The 22,718-nt window shown below is 37.2% G+C and overlaps 1 protein-coding gene across 1 annotated transcript; it reads right to left on the minus strand.

The window, feature by feature from the left end:
* Nucleotides 1–3,339: 3,339 nt before the first annotated feature.
* LOC145164420 (receptor-like protein EIX2) lies at nucleotides 3,340–6,619 on the minus strand. Its single transcript, XM_079083139.1, has one exon. It carries the CDS (start codon nucleotides 6,617–6,619, stop codon nucleotides 3,425–3,427), a length of 3,195 nt encoding a protein of 1,064 aa, XP_078939265.1. The 3' UTR covers nucleotides 3,340–3,424.
* Nucleotides 6,620–22,718: the final 16,099 nt, after the last annotated feature.

Below are 22,718 nucleotides of genomic sequence, written 5' to 3' on the forward strand. Positions count from 1 at the left end.
TCTAAACATAGTTTTACTTCTTTTCTAGTAAAAACTATCCGTTAGAACTCAATACTCATAATTATATAATATTTCATAATATTATTTACTTTAAACACGATTTTAAAACGTGTATGTTACAGCATGCGAGCAACCAGAGATTCTGTCTGTGAGATTCGGTAGTGCAAGGTGAGTTTCCTCACTGTGTTTAAAGGACCGAAGTCACCAATGCCGACCCATGGTTTATTATGTAGGGTGCTAGATGTCTGCGTGAATCTTGCATGTGTATGTGCTTAGATGGTTACTGGGTAGGGCCCAATGGTTATTTCGTATGCTATTACCTATTATGCTTATATGAATTTTATGTGGGTGGGGCTCGTTATGCGAGTTAGGGCAGGGCCCGATCCACTCATTGGACGTGGCCTATTATGTGTTATGTATGTATGGTGTGTGATATTTTTGGGGAACTCACTAAGCTTTGTGCTTACGGTTTCAGTTTATGTTTTAGGTACTTCGGTTTTCAAATGGAAGAGCTCAGGATGATTGCAGAGCAGACCACCTCGTTCTGCATTTTCTTGATTTACTCTGATATGATATGATGATTGATACGTTTGTTTTATCTGGATTTTTATGATGATGTTTCTTGAATACCGGTTTTATCAATTTAAGAATGAAATTTTTGGGTCTTATAGTTTGGGATGTTACAGGACTCAATGGTTCCGCAGAAATGTCCTTTGCGGATCTGTTCTTAGTTACGGAACTATTGTTCTTCATAGCACCCATGGAAAAAATCTAGATTTGCTAGCTATTTCTTCTTAATTGAACTAAGATACACTCTAAAGACCATATAATGGATTCAATAACACATTTATAAATCAAATAACACATCAAATAACAAATAATACGATCGATCGGATTTCGTTGAAACCGATTTTTGCACGTCTTTGAACTTTCGTTGAAACCGATTCAATAACACATTTATAAATCAAATAACACCACATTCTCTTTGATTGTTTGACGAAATCTCTCTAGAAGAAAAACATTGTAATTTGTATTTTTTTTTTTGCGCCATCTATAGTAAAAATGATGAACATCGTTCCAATTTTCTTGAACCTTATTAAGAGTAGGTAGCCGTTGATTACCGAGAACGAGGTCTTCCCCCCAATTGAGAACGGGTAAAAATCTTGAATAATCTTTAGATCAGGTAGTTTCACAGAAACGTCCTTGCACAGTTGATTGCACCTGATGATATCTCCGTTCCGGATTTGGACGACAAAAAGGGTAACAAATTGAGTGACCATCTTCAATGCACGAACAACGTATCCGAGAGATAAAACTATGGGTAGACCCACCATCCACCAAGATCAATACTTCAGTTGTTCCTATAGTACCATGTAGTTTCATTGTAGTTACGTGTGATTTGCTAAAGATAGTATGTAGGCTTATTTCAGCAAAGCCCTCTTGATCACCCGATTCCCCTTGTCTATTGGTATTGACTGGCTCCTCTTGATCTTCAGAAGCTTCCAATAGTTTGAATGTGTCTGTTTTACAGCGATGACCAGGTCCATACTTTTTCTCCACACAGAAAGCACTCTCCTTAAGAAATCCGTTTTGTTTTTCAGAGATTCGAGAAGGCGTTCGTTGAATTATAGGATTCTGTGTATTAGGGTGTACGATGTTTTTAATTTCATTTGGAAAAGGTTTTGGGCTTGGGCTCCATGTGGTTCCTTTATTGGACTTAGAGACACCCAGGTGGCGGACCTAGGGGTGGTCCACGGTCTCAGACACCCACTTTTGATTCATGCTCTAGGGTTAAACTCGCTGCATTATACACCATGCGGGGTTTCTAGATGCGTACATCAGCTTTGAGTTCTTCTTTGAGACCGTTTAGTAAAACTCCCAGCAAGCAATTTTCTTGCCAATTGAAAACCCTAGCTGATCATTTAGCAAATTCCTGCCTGTATTCTTGGACGGATCTCGTTTATTTGATGATACAAAGGTATTCATCCAGATTTTGGAATTTGGCTGGACCAAAATTTTTATGGAATGCAAGAACTAATTCTTCCCAGAGAGTGATTGTTTGATCTTCTGAGAGCCATGAAAAAAGATCTAAAGCATTAGCTTCCAAGTGCATAGAAGCTACATGCATCCGAAATTTGGTAATAACGAAAATATTTTTCTTCTTTCAAAATCCAACCACGTGGATCTCCCCCAGCATAAGCCGGAAAATCAATTTTTGTAAATGGTGTGATGTTGAAATCTGCAAGAACTATCTCCTTGGTCGTTTCTTCCAGAACTTTTGTGTGGTTTTCCTGTGTGTCGACATGACTTTTGAGGGCTGCAACATCTTCTTTAAGGGGGTGTACGCATCCAGTTGAGCAGCAATTGGATCAGAATCTCCGGGTAGCAGGGGCCATTCAAATTTCCAGGCAATGGAACCAATGATATAATCTAAAGTATTTAGCAGGCAATTAACACTTGAATTAAAAAGATAAGGCTGGATTGGAGAGGATCTGAGTCTCCAATTACAGAACTAAATTTGAAGATGATAAAAACAGAATGAACAAAACAAACTACAAAGCTTGCTGAAAACTAGATAGCTAAAGACAGTTAATTAACTGGTCCTATAAGTATTTTAAGAGTAAACTAAATTGGTCCTTTTCAGCTGATGCTTTGACCCGTTTCCTACTTTTCGAGTAGACTTGTAGTGGGGATGTATCACATTTCCGTTATTAATTCTTGTGTGGAAAGCATTCTCCTGTTTTATTATTTACCTCAGGAAGTGAAACCTAACAGCCAATATCTACAAAAAGACAACATAGAGCTTGATACAAATTACATCCAAATGTATACAAATAGCAAGTAACAAAGGTGATTACAAAGAAAAAAGACATAATGATAAAAAATATGGAAAAAAAAAACAAGAAAACAGAAACATAAAAAGAAGAAGCAAAAAGTGAGTATTTCCATACAAATAAATATAGTGACCTGATGATTAGATTTTAGGTGTTCAAATGTTTGAAGCATAACCAAAAAGGCAACCAAGACCGAATAGAACCAAAACAATAAAACATCAATCAAGACAAAACCGTAACCTAATATAATCTAACAACTTGATCTTGTATATAATGATAGTTAAATACCATATCGAAAAAAGGTTAAGGGTGAGAGAGGAGAGTATTTCAAGTTGAAATCCTACCACTCATTGATTTTGAGAATTACAAGGGATTAAATTCCATAATAATTTAATAGAGAAACTTGTTCTTATATTAATATCAAATCCAACAAAAATTTCCAAATAGATATTTTAAACAACCCATAATACAAATATCATACATATATAAAATCCAAATAGTAGTATGAATAAGCACAATACTCTAATCATAAATAAAGTAAAATCATCACTTATAATATGTACTAAAGATTTAAATGCATTTTAGATTGTCTATAAGGCTTCTCTTCCTCTCTTCATCTTGGCAACTCTTATAACAATTACAATGAATATCTTGTCAATGGTTTCCTCTGCAAATATGAAAAGCTTCTGCCTCCACTGCTTCTTGAACAACAAAACTCCAATAACACCCCAGAACCCTGTTGTAAAACCACACATTATGTCCACGTAAAACCATACATTCATCTGTCCATCAGATGCTTCATTTTTCGTCTTGTCCATTGTTGGATCTTCATGACCTGAGCAATTCTTTTGCAATGGAGCTCCACATAGAGCTTTGTTCCCAACATATATTGATGGATCATTAAGGGTCTGCAATTGATTTCCTGTTGGAATTTGTCCAAACAAGTTGTTGTGTGACAAATTCAAGTGGCTCAAAAAGTTTAAAGCTGCCATGCTTGGAGGGATCCTCCCGGTCAACTTGTTTTTTGAGAAATCGAGAGATTCTAACTTTACCATTTTTCCAATGTTGTCTGGGATACGCCCACTTAGATGATTATTAGATAAATTGAGACCCATCAACATTGAAAGAGAAGTTAACTCAACCGGTATCCCACCGACAAGTTTATTGCTTGAAAGATCCATGTTGAACATTATTTGCCAACTTGTTGTATATTCACGATCAACACCTTTCACAACTTGATTCACATTTTCGTGAGTAGCATCCGGAGAGCCAAGACTCCCTTCTAGGCTACGATATACCATGGCACTCAACCCTCCTAGACAACGAGGGATTGCTCCTGTTAAGTTGTTGAATGCAACATCCAAAATTTGAAGTACTGAAATATTGCACACAGATGGAGGAATTCTACCGATGAAGTTATTTCCACGCAACCTTAAAACAATCAATTGTGGAAGTTTTTCTCCAATTTGTTTGGGTATATTCCCAAATAATTTATTATCACCAAAATCCAACATCGTTAAACCTTGTAAATTCCCCCATTCTCGAGGAAGTTCACCACTAAACTTATTGTCATTCAATTTTAACCCACGCAACGACGAAGGTAAAAAAGGTATAAATCTCGAAATGACACCAGACAACATATTTGAGCTAAATTTCATACCCTCCAACCTTTTCAAGTCCGCAAGACACTTTGGAATCTTTCCAGTTAACCTATTTTTGGAAAAATCAAGAAGGACCAAATCTTTCCTTTGGCACAATGACCTTCGAATAGACCCATTAAAAAGGTTATCTTCCAGAAATAATGTCGGGTAAAATGCATATCCGGCCACATCAAATTTCCCCCCACTGGGGAGGTTTGTCAAAGGACCGATGAGTTTGTTTCGAGAGAGATCTAAGTACCTGATGGGCATCTTGCGCAGCCATGGGGGCAGAGGTCCCGAAATTGCAGCATTGGACATCACCAACTTAATAAGCGTCCTTTGATTCTGAAGCCACTGCGGGAATTCGCTTCCTATCTTGCAAGAACTGAAACTAACCAATTGGAATGGAGGTATCCACCTGTGTGAAATGTTGAAAGTTAACCTGGTGTTAGAAGAAGTATCCAAGTGCTTCAACATCGAAAGGTTAGCAAAATGGGCTTCTGAAACTACTCCTTCTAGAAAATTATCAGAGATATCTAGACAATGGAGTTTTGGAAATTGTAAAACTGACACCGGAATAGTCCCATTTAACCTATTTGAAGACAATGAAATGGCTTGTAATGAAAAAAGTCTTCCTAGAGATTCTGGAATTGAACCTTTCAATTGATTAAAAGAAAGATCAAGATTGGAAAGTTTCCCTAGGAAGGTCGGAATTGGACCGGTTAACTCGTTATGAGATAGATCTAATACTTCTAAAAATCTTAACCTTGTTACAAATTCGGGAATTGGACCTATCAATCCGCAGTTGGGTAGATGTAATTCTCTTAAATTAGTCAGTTTACCAAGTGATTCGGGAATTGTACCATGTAAACTATAACCTAATCTCAACATCTCCAAAGCATACTGAGAGCATTCAGATGTGTTTTTTAGGGAGTCAGTCATTTCTACATCAAAAAGGTTAAAATATGCAGTCAGTTTTTTCAGTTGACACTGTCTCCAGATTCCAACATGCTCAATCTGCTTAAACATGTTTAAAGAAAGATCAAGCTCTAGGAGGTTAGGCATAATAGGTACTGATGAATTCAACATGTTTCCACAAAGGTTAAGGACTCTTAGGGAACTCATGTTTGTTAAAACAGATGGAAATATGCCTTCAATCCAATTAAGGCTAAGATCCAGGTGTTTGATGTTAGAAAGTGTAGTGTAATTGACATGAGGGGAAGATAGATGCGTATTATGAAGCCCACAACCTCTCAAATGCAGCTCTAAGACAGAAGGTATCATGTTTAGCAAGTCTGCAAAACTGCATGACAAACTAAGATTAAAGCCTGAAAGATCCAGGAATTCAAGGGATGTCATGTTTTGTAAAAAGCGAGGGAGTGGTCCATTGAAATTGGACGACCCAAGATCCAAGTGTTTGATATTGGGAAGTATTTTACTCGAATTTAGAGAATGACCAAGATCAGAAAAGTAAAGGTCACATCCATGCAAATTTAACACTTTTAAGGAAGGAATCATGTAAAACACCATATCCCCATGCTTTGCTCTAAAAAGATCAACAAAACTAAAGTCAAGATGCTTGAGAGATGAAAGGCCAAAAGTCCATGCCATATCATCTACCATCAGCTCTCGGTTTGAACTGAGATCAAGAACTTCTAAATTAGAAAGATTTCCAATATGATGAGGAATAATACCTTGAAAACCAGCATTAGAAAGATTGAGATAAGTCAGCTGTTTCAGTGATCCTATGAACACAGGGACCTTTCCTTGAAAAATATTCCAACTCATATCCAAGTATTTGAGATGCCTCAGTTCTGCCAAAGAAGAGCTCACTTCATTGCTAATTAAGTAGAACTTTTTAAGAAGAAATTTATCTTCCGAGTCTCCTCTGAGATGAAGGCTTTCCACATTTCCAGTGACACCGTCACACTGGATTCTTCCCCACCTGCAACAGTCATTGCCAACCCAAGATGACAATATTCCAAAGTCATCTTGGACACTCTCTTTGAACTTTAGAAGAGCAAGTCGCTCTTGCTCAGGGCAAAGGACACTTATATTATTAAAACCCAAACAAGTATAAGTGGGTGCACACAAAAAAATACTTACGAAAATGAGATGGAGCCCCAAACCCCATTGATTCCCCATTATCAATCGGATTTCAGTTTAGTTTGGAAAAGAAAAGATGGTGGTGAAAAGATGGGATGTTATGATGAACTGATAGGTTCTGATGAGAAAGAAAGCAGTTGATTTTATAAACCCAGAAACAAAGAGAAGCTATTATCATGGAACACTTGAAGTCAACTCACGAGTGGTGGAAGACAAGGAACGTGTAAGTTAACTGACAAATCACAACTGAAAGGCAATTTGAGGGGATGTCGTGAGAAATGTGAAATGTCCCACCCGATGGGAATGTGTCACTGATTGATCATTTCTTTGACTAAAGTATACGAAGGGTATGTTCCACATGAATTGTTACGGAAAACCTTAAACTAATGGATTTGAAGAATTTATTGTGATAGTGCCATTAGGTTCAGGTTTTTTTTTTTTTTTTGGCACCGAAATTCATTAATCATTTAATTTAACATAATTAAATTAATGGGGAACGATTAATTTGAGTAAGACCTGACAATCATATTTAAGTTAATAATTAAAGATAAAAATTATATGGGATGAAGTGATAGAAACAAAATAATCATATTGAAAAATATTTCTTATAATAAAATTTAATGATTATGATTAATATTAATTTTTTTAGAACAACATGTTTTATTAATATACAAAATCCATTTCATATGTCCTCATTCGATCTAACTCAAAATAACACCTATATAAAGAACACAACACCAAACTCACACGTACAACCAAAAAGAAGTATCACCAAAACTCATATCACGAAAAGAAAACAAATAGGAAACATAGACCGACGAAGAGGAATCCTACCCAACAACACAAATAGCTATAACTTCACACATCCATATATGAGGACATACACAACAAAAGGAAACGTAACACTAAACACACACTCATGAAAATAAATCCCACCAGAACTACACCGCTGATAGTACTAACTGTAAGGTTAGTGGAGCCATGTATAAAATTGTCAAGCCTTTCCAATAGTGACAAAAAACTTATAGTTGAAGGATGATAAGTGTAATTTGGCATAATTATCAATTCAATTGAAATGTTGTGTGAACTTGTGTCAACGTCACTATCACCTATTCAACCGTTTTCAAATCTGAAATATTAAATTCAAAGTTAAATGAATTATTTTCAATGTACACATGGGAAGGGAAGGAGGTTAATTTTCGGCAGGCTACATTGTAGGTACTGTGATGAAGACTTTCTCCTCCAAATTGATTTCTATGGCATGATCAAAATGCCAATATATAATTGCGGTGCAACAACAAAATATATAACCAAAACATAAAGCAACATATAAATACCAGATAGAAAATATAGAGTGGGGTAGTTTCTTTTGTGTATGATCTTATTTTTACAGTAGAAAATACGAGTGATATTTTGTAATCAGATTACAAGTATAATTTGGCTTTGTATGATTGTAATTTCTTTAATATTTATACAATCTCTCTCTCTCTCTCTCTCTCTCTCTCTCTCTCTCTCTCTCTCTCTCTCTCTCTCTCTCTCTCTCTCTCTCTCTCTCGTTTTCCCGTGGATGTAGGTTAGAACCAACCACGTTATATAATGTGATCTGATTTTACGAATTTTCATTTGTAGTCCATCACTTGTTTTATTTCGTGAGTTTTACCGAAATCATTTATCTTTTTGTTTGAAGTTGTTTAACTTGTTTTGTTGAGTCCCAACAAATGGGTACCTTGGTTATGACTAAAGATGGGAAAGTTAAGATAGTTAAGATCCGATAGAAATAGTGCCCAAAATCAACTAATTAGTAATATTTCTAAATAAATAATAATGTGGTTAACACAATTAGAAATAAGGAAATTAAAAAAAATAAGTTATTAATTTATTAAGTAATTAATAAATTAATTTGAAATTATTTTGGTAATTAATTAAATAGTTCTAATTGATTAAAGAGCTTGAATATTAATTAATTCTTATAGATTAATTGAAATATTTCAAAAGCTTCTTGAAGATGATAGTGGACGATTTTTATATCCCTAGGATAGGGATAATGCAATTTTTGATAAGGATAAGAATTACCCTTATGACATTAATCAACTTAAGAATTCTAGTTGTTGCCTATAAATAAGGAGCCAGGGATCAAACTATTGGATTAAGTGTGTAAGGTCTTAACTAAATTGATATATTCTTAGTGAATAAAAGTAAAGTCATTTTTGGATTGCCCTTATAACCCGAAAATAGCTACGATTGATATTAAAAGAGAGAAAAAATGTTTACTAATATATTATCTGATTAATATATTAACAGGGAATAGTTAATAATTAGATTAATTAGAATTAATTTCGTTATTGGTTTTCGATTAATTAGAATTAATCAATGGTGCAATGGTTAGAATGCAATTAATCAATAATTGAACAAGGAAGGCATTCTAGAACCTCCTAATGGGGGACGGTTTTAGGAGCTATCTTTAGGGTTTCTAAAAGCCTCAATTTATTGATATGGTAACTTATTTGAAATAGGTTAAAGTATTATTATTTTAATATTCAAATCAGGATTTCGTATAGCTATAAGTAAAGTCCATTATATCGTTTGCAAAAACCTAGCAATTCTAAGAGAAATTTTCAAAATCCCTCTTCTCCTCTATCTTTAATTTTTGATCCTAGGGTTTGGATGTGACACATTAGAGCCTACCACATTGTTAGAGCTAGGCTTTCCAAGGAGATCTACAAGAAGGTTTCTAGCATCAAATTGTTTGTCGCTAAAGGTATGTTTATCACCCTTATTTTTTAATCTAGTAGGGTTTAAAGATGTTTCATAAAGTATGTGTTACATCCCAAAATATGAGGGTAAAAATTTCATTTTTAAAACAATCAAAACACCTATTTATCATTTAAACAAATCATTAAAGATATTTTATAATAAAAACAGTTATCAGAGTACAATCCCAAAATCTCAAACTTGCAGAAAATATAGGTTTATGCGCTGCGATCAAACCGGACACCTTCCTTTCGAACCGGAAGTACCTGAAACCATAAACAATAACTGTAAGCACAAAGTTTAGTGAGTTCTCTGAATACCACATACCATACCTAACATACGAGTCATACATATCAAACATGCAATAGAAAGTGTTATGTGTCAACCATAGTCTTGACATTATGCCACGAGCCGAATCTTGGTCTTTCCTTACCAAGCCGGGGACCAAAACCCTGGGTCTTACAGACAAGTACCAGGAGCCACCTCCTGGTCTTCCGTGAAAGCATCACAAAGACAACTAGCATATAATCTACAACAACTTATCTACTTAACTGCCAGATCCCAAACTCTGGTCTTTCATACAGATCTGTAAGGAGCCACCTCTTGGTCTTTCATACAAATGCCCAGGGCCACCCCATGGTCTTCCTGTAATACATAAACCAAATGGGTCGGCATTGGTGCTTTCGACCCATAGTACAGTGAGGAGACTCACCTCGATAGCCGAAGCCACAAATAAATCTCTAACTGCAGATCCTCTAGAATCCCCGTGCTATCAAACATGAATAACATGCAATTAACATTTGTGTTCCAATCCAAAACCAACAATCCATATATGAGGTAAAAAGATCATTTTACCCCTCACCTAGTTTGGTCCAACACTAAGGTCCAAACTTACAATCAAAAGGCCTACAAACCAAATAATCATCAAAATCCCGCTTATGGCCCAATTTTCCAAATTGTGCCCAAACCCTTACATGGGCCTTACCCTAAAGCCCATTAACTTTTCCCTAATCCAAAACACTTGTTCTCAGATGGCCCAACAATGCCCCAAGCAACCAAGCCCAAAAGATAGCCCTAACCCGAAGCCCAAACATGCAAGGCCCAACAGACCAAGTACGTGGGGCGTACTCAACATGTACGTACAACGACTCACTTGGACGCTTGTACACTAAGCGTACCTACTTGTACACCCATCGTACTCACCCTATGTAGCCCAAACTTGATTTAATTACTTAATCCCTTAAGACAAAGCTCCAAAACATAGATCTGACTTCCTTGAGCTGGATTATCACGTAAAGTTGCCAACTTTACGTTCATTCATGGCTAAATGAAGCTATTAAGCTTAAAAAAGGGACTTAATAATTGACTTAATGCATGCATGACAACAAATTCTCATAAATCTTGCACCTTTATGCTCAAGGAGACCAAAACAAACTCAGATCTGAAAGAACAAGCCCTTAAACGAATTAACTCATCCATTAACCCCAAAAGTGACCAAAAGCACAACAAACTAACTATGAAGAGATCCGATAAAATACACGCCCAAATGCAAACTTGATACCTCAGAAAGCTTTCCCACAAGATGATGATTCTGGATCCAAAGCCTTTTCACCAAGCAAGGCAACTTCAAGCTTCTGTACTTCCTTCACAAAGGCAAAAATGAGCACCAAATACTTCTTAATAGCTCAAGAACACCACCAAGAGGCTAAAGGGTCGATTTTGGGTTTTAGGATGTTTGGGGGCTGGTAAAGAGGCCATCCCTAAAGACTTAAGAGGCTTAAATAGGGAACACTTGCTAAAAAATTAGGGTTAAAGCATCCCTCGAACGACCAATGTACTCCTCGTACGCTCAGCGTACGAGGCCGAGGTTCGTGATCATTCCTTTTGGGTACACTAAGCGTACACCAATGTATGCCCAAGGTACTGCCCTTCACACGAGTACGCCCTGCGTACTCCCTATGTACGCCCCGCGTACTAGGGTTTCCTCTTAAACTCTAAAATACTCCGAAGGCCATACCTTCTTCATTATAAATCTGATTTTGACGATCCTTATATCCATGAAAAGGTAATGAGAAGCTTTACACTTTTATCAACTCATACTTTGCACAAAATTTCCCAAACAAAAATCCAATTCCCATAAAAGCCTGCTGCCTTTTTACCAAAATACCCTTTGGCTCCAAAACCAAATCTGAACGCCCGAATCATCTACATTACATCACCCATACCCAAAGGTAACCATTCTGAACAGGGCGTTACAGTGTGTTGCTATAATAGTAAAATGTCATATAAGTTCTAGGTTGCATGTACCCATAAATGTTTATATGAAAAATCCGATGTGTAAATGATGTTTGATTAATTTTGTAACCTAAAAAATTCATGTCAATGGTATCAGAGCCTAGGATTTTCTGTTATTGTGCATATTATGAAACTAGAAATCTAAACCTAAAAATTAATGATAAGATAATTAAGATAATTGATTAATCCTTACAAGATTTAATATAATTAATTAATTGTTTAATTAAAAGACACATATTAAATCTAAATGGTTTAAAAGATTAACTAATTAAATGTTAAGAAAGTCAATTTTAAACATTGTATTTCAAAAGGTTTTAAAATCCAGTCAAATCGCTAGTAGTTCTCATTCATGAAGCCATATTATAAGATAGGTATGATGAAACACCATGTAAAATGACCATTGAATGAGCGTCCTTTTCACTCACCGCTTCTTTGTGTGGTGGAGGGTTGTTAGTTAAAAGGGTTTGATAAGACACTAATCACATTAAATGTATAATGTATAAGTGCTAGAACATTCCATAAAAATCCCATTCTAGTTACTTACTAAAAATGTGAAATTGTATGCTAATCCATGAAAGTGCATATTGGTTATTTGTGAGTCGTTAGTGGAGCGTGTGTGGTTAACCAACATACTAATTGGGGACTACAAAGTAGAAATGCTGGTACATCTCGAGTTTACGATTGTTCATGGAGTGTGTGTGGTTAACCGACACATCAATATGAGATCATAAATGAGAAAAAAGTTGGGACACGGGTTTGCATGGTTATTCACATCTTGTTTGTGATCCTCAGCATCCCAGTCACAAATCGAACACCATAATCTAAGATTTAACATGTTATTGAAAAGTTCAATGAATCTCACAAGATCTAGGGATTTCATATTAGAGTAAAACTGGTAAATTTCTTTACCTACCTCAAATAAATTCGCAACTAGATTTAGACATCCCTCTTCTTAATTTAGTGTTAAAATATTAAGGATTGAATCAAATAACTAAAATATTATCTTTTATTTTAGATGTCTGGCAATGGTGATCTTCCTCCTCCTCCTCCTCTACCAACTCACAAATTCAGTCTATTGTCAATCCTCTATAAGATAAGCTTACTGGTACAAACTGAATGGACTAAATGCAAAATTTGAAAATGACACTTCACTACGAGAACAAAGACTATGTGTTGGGGGTATGAAGTCTTGTCCAACATTGAGATTTTGGAGCACTTGGAACTCAATGAAGCACTTGAGGTTCATGGAGAATCTGACAAAAGAACGGATCTTCTAAGAAAGGAATGGATCATCAGAGAAAGGAACATATCAAGTGCCAAAAGAACGGATGATGTACAAAGGGGTTTGGAGCACCTGGAAGAGGTTTGGAGCACTTGGGAGGGATATGGAGCAACAAGTAGTCCTTGTTGCGCCATTTGATAAAGAGATGGGCCAAGAGGGATGCTCTTGCACCATGGCACCCCCTCTTATGCCATCTTGTTCTCCTATTCCGCCAAGATGCTACTTCTTGCTCCATGCATGGCTTTGTTGCGCCATGTATGTACCTGTTTCTCCATGATGATGTTGTTGCTCCAAGTTTGATGTTTGTGTGCCATACTTGATGCTCTTGCGCCATTTATATCCATGTTGCACCATCTAGGGTTGTTGCTGCGCCATGAAGAAGTTGTTGTGCCATCATGGACCATCTTGGTACATGATGCGCCATATTGATTCCTTTGTTGTACCATGTTAATCTAAGTATGCCTAGAAGATGATGATGCTGAAAAATGTTCCAGAAGATGTTTCATGGCGGATTGTGATTGCTTGTTACCATTCATGGGCCTCTGGGAAAATGGGCTTCGCCCATTAGGGTTTTATGTTTGATCCCTCTAGTATAAATAGGCTCATACCCCCCATCATTGTAAATTGTTAGATTTATGTGAGAGCTCAAAGTGAGATACAACTTTAAGTGATTGTAATTGTTCTAGAAAGTTAATAAAATCCCCCTTTCTCTCTCTCTCCCTCTCTCTCTCTCTCTCTCTCTCTCTCTCTTTCTTTCTCTCTCTCTCGTTTGCCCGTGGACGTAGGTCACCTTGCCCAAACTATGTTAAATATAGTGTTCTTTTGATTTATGTTTCTCAGAAGTTTTGTGTGTTTACCGAAGTTTATGTTTTGATATTTGTCTGAAGTGCTTAACTTGTTTTGTTGTCACCCAACAAACTGGTATTAGAGTTATGGCTGAAGACGGTAGAGTTAATAACGACAAGTTTAATGGAAAAGATTTTGGTTTCTAGAAGATACAAATTGAAGACTACCTCTACCAAAAGAATTTACATGAACCGTTGTCAAAAGATAAGCCGTTCCTTATGAAGTATGAGGATTGGGAGTTTTTATATCGGTAGGCACTTGTTGTGGTGCCTTTATCATTGGCAAAGAACGTTTATTACAACATTGTCAATGAGAAAACAACTTATGGGTTGATTAAAGTGCTATCTAATATGTACGAGAAACCTTTAGTGGCGCATAAGGTTCACTTGATTTGGCAATTAGTAAATCTGAAGATGAAGGAAGGTGGCTCAGTGACTGATCATGTTAATGAATTTAATTCAATCTTGTCAAGGTTGACATCAGTTGAGATTAAATTTCAAGATGAAGTCTAAGCACTGCTACTATTATCATCATTACCCTAAAGTTGGTCAGGAACAATGATAACACTCTGCAACTCAGTTGGAGGTGCCAAGCTGACATTCGAAGGCATACACGACTTAATCCTTGGTGAGGATGTGCACAGAAGAAATGTTGGAGAATCCTCTAATAGTCTTCTTGCTACTGAGGAGAGAGGAAGGAAGTCCAATAGAGGGAGTTGGGTAGAGGAAGATCAAAGTCGAGGAAGAGAGGTGTATCGAAAACCAGGAAGGACATCACCTTTTGGAACTGCAAATAAAATGGTCATTTTAGGAATCAATGTCCAAAACCTCTTGCAGACAAAGGCGAGAATGAGATGAACATTGCATCAGACTCTGAAGGGGATGCTCTTATATGTGTAGTTGAATCATGGATCATGGATTCTGGTGAGTCATTCCATGCTAGTCATTCCAAAGATGTGATGTAGAATTTCAGGCAATACCAAGGGAAGGTCAGACTAGCAGACAGCAAGAGCCTTGATAATACAAGTGTTGGGGATGTGGTTCTCAAGACTACTTTGGGTACAAAGTGGACTTTGAAGAATGACAAGTTCATTCCAGACTTGAAAAGAATTTAGATATCAGTGGGGCAACTTGATTATGAATGTAACCATGTAACTTTTGGTGATCATCAGTGGAAGGTGACAATGGGAACCTTGGTGGTTGCCAGAGGTCAGAAGCGGGGTACATTTTACATGGTGGATGTTTTTGATGATGAGGCACATGCTGTTGAAGAAGTTGGGGCATCCACTCTATGACACCAAAGACTGGGACATATGAGTGAAAAAGGAATGAAGATGCTTGCCTCCAAAGGAAGAATTCCATATCTGAACAATGTGACAGTAGATTTCTGTGAGTCATGTGTTCTTGGCAAACAGAAGAAAGTTACTTTCACAAATACAACATCCACCCAAGACAAGGAAGTTGGAGCTTGTTCTTTCAGATGTCTATGGTACCACTTCAGTTGCTTCAGTGGGAGGATCCCGATATTATGTTACTTTCATCGATTACTACACTAGGAAACTTTGAGTCTATTTCTGGAAGCAGAAGTCCGAAGTTTTCAGTGCTTTCAAAAAATGGAAAGCGATGGTTGAAAATGAAATTAACTTGAAAATCAAGTGTTTCAGATCCGATAATAGGGGTGAATACAGTAGCAAAGAATTCATTGATTTCTGTACTGAACATGGAATTAGGAGGTAGAAGACCGTTCCAAAAACACCTCAGTAGAATGGAGTAGCTGAGAGGATGAACGGAACATTGAATGAAAGGGAGAAGTGCATGAGACTACATGCAGGTTTGCCCAAGATTTTTTAGGCAGATGCGGTCAACACAACTGCATACCTAATCAATAGAGGACCCTCAGTTCCCATAGGGTTCAAGATTCCATAAGAAGAATGGCAAGGTCGCGAGGTTTTATTCAAACACATGAAGGTCTTCAGATGTGTCTCGTATGTAAAAGTCAAAGAATCTGAGAGAGACAAGCTAGAGGCAAAGTCAAGGAAGTGCACCTTTATAGGCTATGGGTTAGACGACATGGGTTACCGCTTCTGGGATAACAAGCACAAAAAGGTTATCAGAAGTCAGGATGTGGTTTTCAATGAGAATGTGATATACAAGGATGAACTTCCTAAGGGCTTAAGCAGTAGCAAACAACCAGAAAATGAAGAACAAGTTGAGTTAGGAGAAACTTCAGAAGACGACATTATAAAACCTGTCAGTACTCTTGAGATAGGTGAAAGTTCAGGAAGCAATGGGAGCTCTAATGAAACTAGAGAGAAAGGGAGCATGGATGATACTAGCTCAGAGAATGAAGGTGTAGAGACTGAAACTCCTACCTTCCGTAGATCCAATAGAGTACGAAGGCCTCCAGTCAAGTATTCTCCTTCAGCAAACTTCTTGTTGCTGACAGAGAATGGTGAACCTGAGTCTTATCCAAAAGATTTGAGGATGAAAGAATCCATACAGTGGAAGAAGGCTATGGAAGAAGAATTGAGCTCGCTTGTTAAGAATCACACTTGGTCCTTAGTCAAGATCCCTGCAGGGAAGAAAGCAATGCAAAAAAAGTGGGTGTTTCAGGCTAAGGATGACATTGATGCCACCAAGAGATACAAGGCAAGGTTGGTAGTCAAGGGTTTCCAACAGAATAGGGGGATTTATTATAATGAGATATTCTCTCCAGTTGTGAAGATGACTACAATCAGAATGGTTTTGGAAATTGTGGCCTCTGAAGATCCCTATCTAGAGAAACTACATGTGAAAACAGCTTTTCTCCATGGCAACCTTCAAGAAGACTTCTACATGGCACATCCAGAAGGTTTTCCCACAGTTGGCAAGGAAGATCTGGTGTGTATACTAAAGAAAAGTATGTACGGAATGGGTACAGTAGATGTAAGATGGATCACTACTGTTATTTGAAGAAATTCAAGTCCTTTAATATCATCTTGTTGTTATATGTTGATGACGTGTTGATTGTTGGATCCAACATGTAGGAGATAAACAAGCTAAAGAAGCAGCCGGCCAGTGATTTTGAGATGAAGGACTTAGGGGCTGCTAAACAAATATTGGGCTTGAGCATAGCCAGGGATAGAGTTACCGGTACACTAAAACATTCACATGCCATGTACATCAAGAAAGTTTTAGAAAAGTTCAGCGTGGCAGATGCGAAAGCCAGAAGTACACCATTGGGGAGTCAGTTAAGACTTACCAAGAAACAATCCCAAAAGATGAAAGAAGACAGAGAACACATGGATAAAATTCCCTATGGATCTGCAGTTGGTAGTTTAATTTATGCATTGGTTTACACCAGACCAGACATTCCTCATGTAGTGGGAGTTATGAGCAGATTCATGTAAAATCTAGGAAGACAACATTGGGAAGGAGTTAAATGGTTGCTATGCTACTTAAAAGGAACAACTGAGTGTTCTTTGTGTTTCAGAAGAAAAGGAGTAGTTTTAGAAGCGTTCGGTGATGCTGACTTAGGTGGATGTGCAGATTCAGGAAAGAGCGCAACAAGTTATGTTTTCACAATTGGAGGTACAACAATCAGCTGGATTTCAAGGTTACAAAAGAGTGTTTCTCTTTCAACTACAAAAGCAGAATACATGGCACTTGCAGAAGCTGCCAAAGAGCTCATATGGTTGAAGAGTTTCTTGTCATAACTTGGAATGCAGCAGGAGGATTGTGTATTGCATTCTAACAACCAAAGTACAGTTCACTTAGCAAAGAATCCAATGTTTCACAACAGAACGAAACACATTCAGATGACTTACCATTTCATTCGAGAGTTAATCAATGAAGTAACTCTAAACTTGAAGAAAATCCTTGGAACGAAGAATCAAGCTGATATGTTCACCAAGGTGGTTACCACTGAGAAGTTGAAGCTTTGCATGGCTTCAACTGGACTTTCATAAGTTTGAAGAAAAGAGCTTTCCAGAGAGAGAGAGAGAGAGAGAGGGAGTACTTTGAGGAATGGTGAAATTTGAATGACAGATGAAGTTGTTTAAGCCTTCAAGTGGAAGATTGTTGGGGTATGACGTCTTATCCAACATGGAGCTTTTGGAGCACTTAGAACTCAATGGAGCACTTGAGGTTCATGGAGGATGTGACAAAGGAACGAATCTTCTGAGAAAGGAATGGATCAAGTGCCAAAGGAACAGATGATGTACAAGGGGGTTTGGATCACCTGGAAGAGGTTTGGGGCACTTGGAAGAGTTTTGGAGCACTTAGGAGGGATATGGAGCAACAAGGAGTCCTTGTTGCGCCATTTGATAAAGAAATGGGCCAAAAGGGATTCTCTTGCGCCATGGCACTCCCTCTTGCTCCATATTGTTCTCTTCTTGCGCCAAGATGCTACTTTTTACGCCATGCATGGCCTTGTTGCGCCATGCATGTGCCTGTTGCTCCATGGTGATGTTGTTTCTCGAAGTTTGATATTTGTGTGCCCAACTTGATGCTCTTGCGCCATTTATATCCCTGTTGCTTAGGGTTTTAGGTTTTATCCCTCAAGTATAATGAGGCTCGTACCCCCATCATTGTAAATTGCTACATTTCTATGAGAGCTCAAAGTGAGATACAATTTTGAGTGCTTGTAATTGTTCCAGAAAGTTAATAAAGTCCTCTCTATCTCTCTCTCTCTCTCTCTCTCTCTCTCTCTCTCTCTCTCTCTCTCTTTCTTTTTCTATTTCTCTCTCTCTCTCACTCTCTCTCACTCTCTCTCTCTCTCTCTTTCTCTCTCTCACTCGCTTGCTCGCGTGTGGACGTAGGTCACCATGACAGAACCATGTTAAATATCGTGTTCTTTTGATTTATGTTTTTCATAAGTTTGTGTGTTTACCGAAGTTTGTGTTTTGATATTTGTTTGAAGTGCTTAACTTGTTTTGTTGTCACCCAACACTATGTTCTCGAGAATACAGTTCATGAAATTGATAAAGCAACTGCCACTCCTGAGGAACTTATTAATTACAACAAACCCGTTGGCAACGCCACTAAGGTCGCTTGCATTATGATTGCATCAATGGTACCTGATCTTCAAAAGTCATGTGAGGACTAATGGCCACACGAAATGAACTTGGATCTTGCTCAAATGATCCCCAAGAAAGTGAGGCAAGAGTGTTATGAAGATGTCAAGGCCCTAACGACATGCAAGTTGAAAGAAAGGAAATTTGTTGTGAGCTCATGTGCAAAAGATGCAATGACATGTAGAAATATTAGAGAAGCTCATTGTGAATTTCGACAAGGAGCTTGCCATTAAAATGGTGCTCAATTCCTTGCCATGTAGTTATGATAAATTTATCTTAACTTATCATGTGAAAAATACTAAAACCACATTGATTAAGCTTCACAATCTATTGCAAACTGTTGAAGTTATAATGAAGAAGTCCCATTCAAACAGTTCCGTAAGTGCCCAATTATGACTATGAACAAGGCAAGGGGAAGAAAAAGAATACCTATTTCCATCCCACATGGAAAGGGAAAGCCTCCATTGGAGAGTTCATTGGGTCAAAGGGAAAGGTCAACTTTAATTATCCTCCTGTCGGTGATCCGAAATAAGTCATGAGATTTCATTATGACCAAAAGGGAAATTGGAAGAGAAGCTTCCCCAAGTACCTACAAGAAGTGAGAGACGCAAAGGGCAAGGTTTCACGCTCCACATCTGGTATGTACTATATCCAAATCAATAACACTTATGTGTTCAAATTGTTGGATCCTTGATACGGGATGTGGTTTCCATATTTGTTCTTATATGCAGGGACTAAGGGAAAGTGAAGAGGTTGAGCACGGGAAGTTGAACCTGATCATGGGGAATAGGCAATAGTTAGTTGTTACCAAGATTAGGGCTTATGTGTTAGGGTTGATTTGAACAATTTTTGTTATTTTGTGAGACATGAATACAAACATAATTTTTTTTCATACTTTATTTAGACATGGTTATCATTATGGTTTTGAAAATGATGATGGTAAAATTTTAGTTTGTAAAAAACAACATATTTATTTTCAAATCTTATCCTTGTAATGGTGTGAGTAAAATTGTTGTGTGTGTGAATGAACTTGGTAATTGTGTTTATAGTATTGATTCCTCTAATGGTTTAGACAAGGCATGCTTATGGCATTGTCATCTTGCGCATATTAAAAAGAAACACATCTCCCAAATCCAAAAGGATTGAGTGTTGGAATCTTTTGACCTAAAATCACACGATGAATGTGAATCTTCTGTAGTTGTCGAGATGACTAATTCACCTCTGAATAGTACTTGTGAAATAGGTGAAGGATTATTAGAACTCATCCATACTCATGTATGTGGTCCTTTCAGATCCTCCATAAGGGATGTTAATCTCTTTAGACCTCATCCATACTGATGTATGTGGTCCTTTCAGATTCACCACAAGAGATGTTAATCGCTACTACGTGTCGTTTACTGATGATTATAGTAGATATGGGTATATATATTAATCAAGCATAAATTGGAAAGTTTTGAAAGCTTTAAATAGTTTAACCACGAAGTGTAGAATCAATTACGAAAGATGATAAAGATGCTTCGATCTGATAGAAGTGGGGATTATCTTAGTATCGACTTCAACGACTATTTTAAGTAATGTGGAATCATTTCATAATTGACACCTCTTAAGACACCACAACTTAATGGTGTAACTGAGAGGAATAATCAAACCTTGCTTGACATGGTTCGTTCCATGATAAGTCGAGCTTGACTCCATATATCATTTTAGGGGTATGCCTTAGAGACATCCACCCATATCCTTAATCTTATTCCTAACAAGAAGGTTGCCAAAACGCCTCATGAGATGTGGATAGGGAAACCTCCCTCGCTCGTACATATTAAAGTTTGGGATTGTGAGGCTCTCGTTAGGCATGAGACGCAAGAAAAACTAGAACCCAAAGCCGAGAGGTGCATTTTTATTGGTTATCCTCATAATTCGTTTGGATATTTGTTCTACAGACATTCTGATAATGTGGTATTTGTATTTCGAACGAGAGTCTTTCATGAGAGAGAGAGAGAGAGAGAGATCTGATGTTCGAAGAGGACGGTATGAGTGTGATTGATCTTGAAATATTAAGAGTTATCCAATAAAGGAACCTTAGATAACACTATCTCTCAACCAGAGGATGAACATGTTGAGCCCATTGATAATTCATTACCTCTTCGTCGGTCTAGTAGAGTTAGCATTCCACATGAGTTATACGGGTTTTGTATAACAGTGTATGGTGAGACGTTTATCAGCGATAACATAATAGTAAATTTGGATGAGTCTGATAACTATAAGGAAGCGATGGCAGACCCTGAGACTGCAAAATGGAAAGAGACAATGGATAACAAGATCCAGTCCATGTACGATAACCAAGTGTGGACTTTGGTTGATCATACACTTGGTCAAAAGACAATATGTTGTAAATGGCTCTTCAGAAAGAAGACCGAGATGGAAGGTAATATACAAACCTTCAAGGCAAGGTTGGTTGCGAAGGGCTTCACTCAAACCCAAGGGGTTGATTATGATGAAAATTTTTCAACAGTTTCCAAGATCAAATCAGTGTGGGTAATACTTTCCATAGCAGCTTTTCATGATTATGAAGTATCAAAAATGGATGTTAAAACTGCTTTTCTTAATGGGAATCTGATTTAGGATTCTTACATGGCTCATGTAGAAGGTTTTGAACATTCCAAATTCCCTAATAAGGTGTGCAATCTTGAGAAGTCTATCTATGCACTTAAACAATCATCTCGTAGCTAGAATCTTTGCTTCCATAAAAAGGTCATAGAGTTTGGATTTACTAGAAGTGCGGATGAGTCTTACATGTATGTCAAAGCTAGTGGGAGTGTAGTGAAATCTCTAATTTTTCATGTTGATGACAAACTCCTTCTAGGAAACACCGTTCCTACTTTGCAAGAGGTGAAGTATTATCTTTAGAAATGTTTTACTATGAAGGATCTAGGCTAGGATACATACATTATTGGAATAAAGATATACAAAGATAGGCATATATGTTTGCTTGGGCTTAGCCAGATTACTTGGATAAAATACTAAAATTGTTTAGTATGGAGAATTCCAAGGAGATTTACCCATACATCATATTAGTAAATTGACCAAGGCTCAATGTGCTAGTATTGATAAGGAAATAAATGTAATGAGTCGATTCACATATGCTTTGGATATAGGATCGTTCATGTATGTTATGATGTGTATTCGACCTGATGTGGCTTATGCTTTGAGCATCGTAGCAAATATCAGGAAATCATGGCGAAGCTCATTGGACATCAATGAAAAATATACTTATGTATTTGCAAAAAACAAAAGATATGATCTTAGTTTTTGGTGACAAATAGGAACTTAAGGTGAGTAGTTATAGTGATTCCAATTTTCAAACAGATCAGGATAATAGCTATTCGCAATCTGATTGGGCATTTCTGTTGAGCGGTGGAGCAGTAACTGAGAAGACTTTGAAGCAGCAAACGGTTCCTAATTCTACTTGTGAATCAGAGTACATCACAACAAGCACGACAGCAAATGAAGAGGCATGGTTAAACAATTTCATTTGATACTCTGGTGTTCTTCCATCAATACAAGATCCCATGGATATTTTCTACCACAACGAAGGTGCGATTGTTTTGAATAAAGAACCAAAGGATTATGGGAGATCATGGCACATCGAAAGCAAATACCATTATATCAGACATCATGTTGAAGAAGGAAAACTCATTTTGAATCGTGTATCATCAGAGGAGAATCCTGTTGATCCTCTCACAAAGGGTTTAAGAAAGATCAAGCACTTCGAGCATGCTAGCAGCATTAGGCTAAGCGTTTATAATAGGTTCTAGATTTTAGTAGTTAGTTGGTATTTTTGAAACAATGTAACAACAATAAATTGTAATTGAATGGTGATTAAGTAATATAGATTTATTTATGTTCAAAGAGTT

Source organism: Lactuca virosa, chromosome 3 (assembly GCF_052849685.1).
Source record: "Lactuca virosa cultivar CGN04683 chromosome 3, Lactuca_virosa_CGN04683_v6, whole genome shotgun sequence".
NCBI classification, from domain to species: Eukaryota; Viridiplantae; Streptophyta; class Magnoliopsida; order Asterales; family Asteraceae; genus Lactuca; species Lactuca virosa.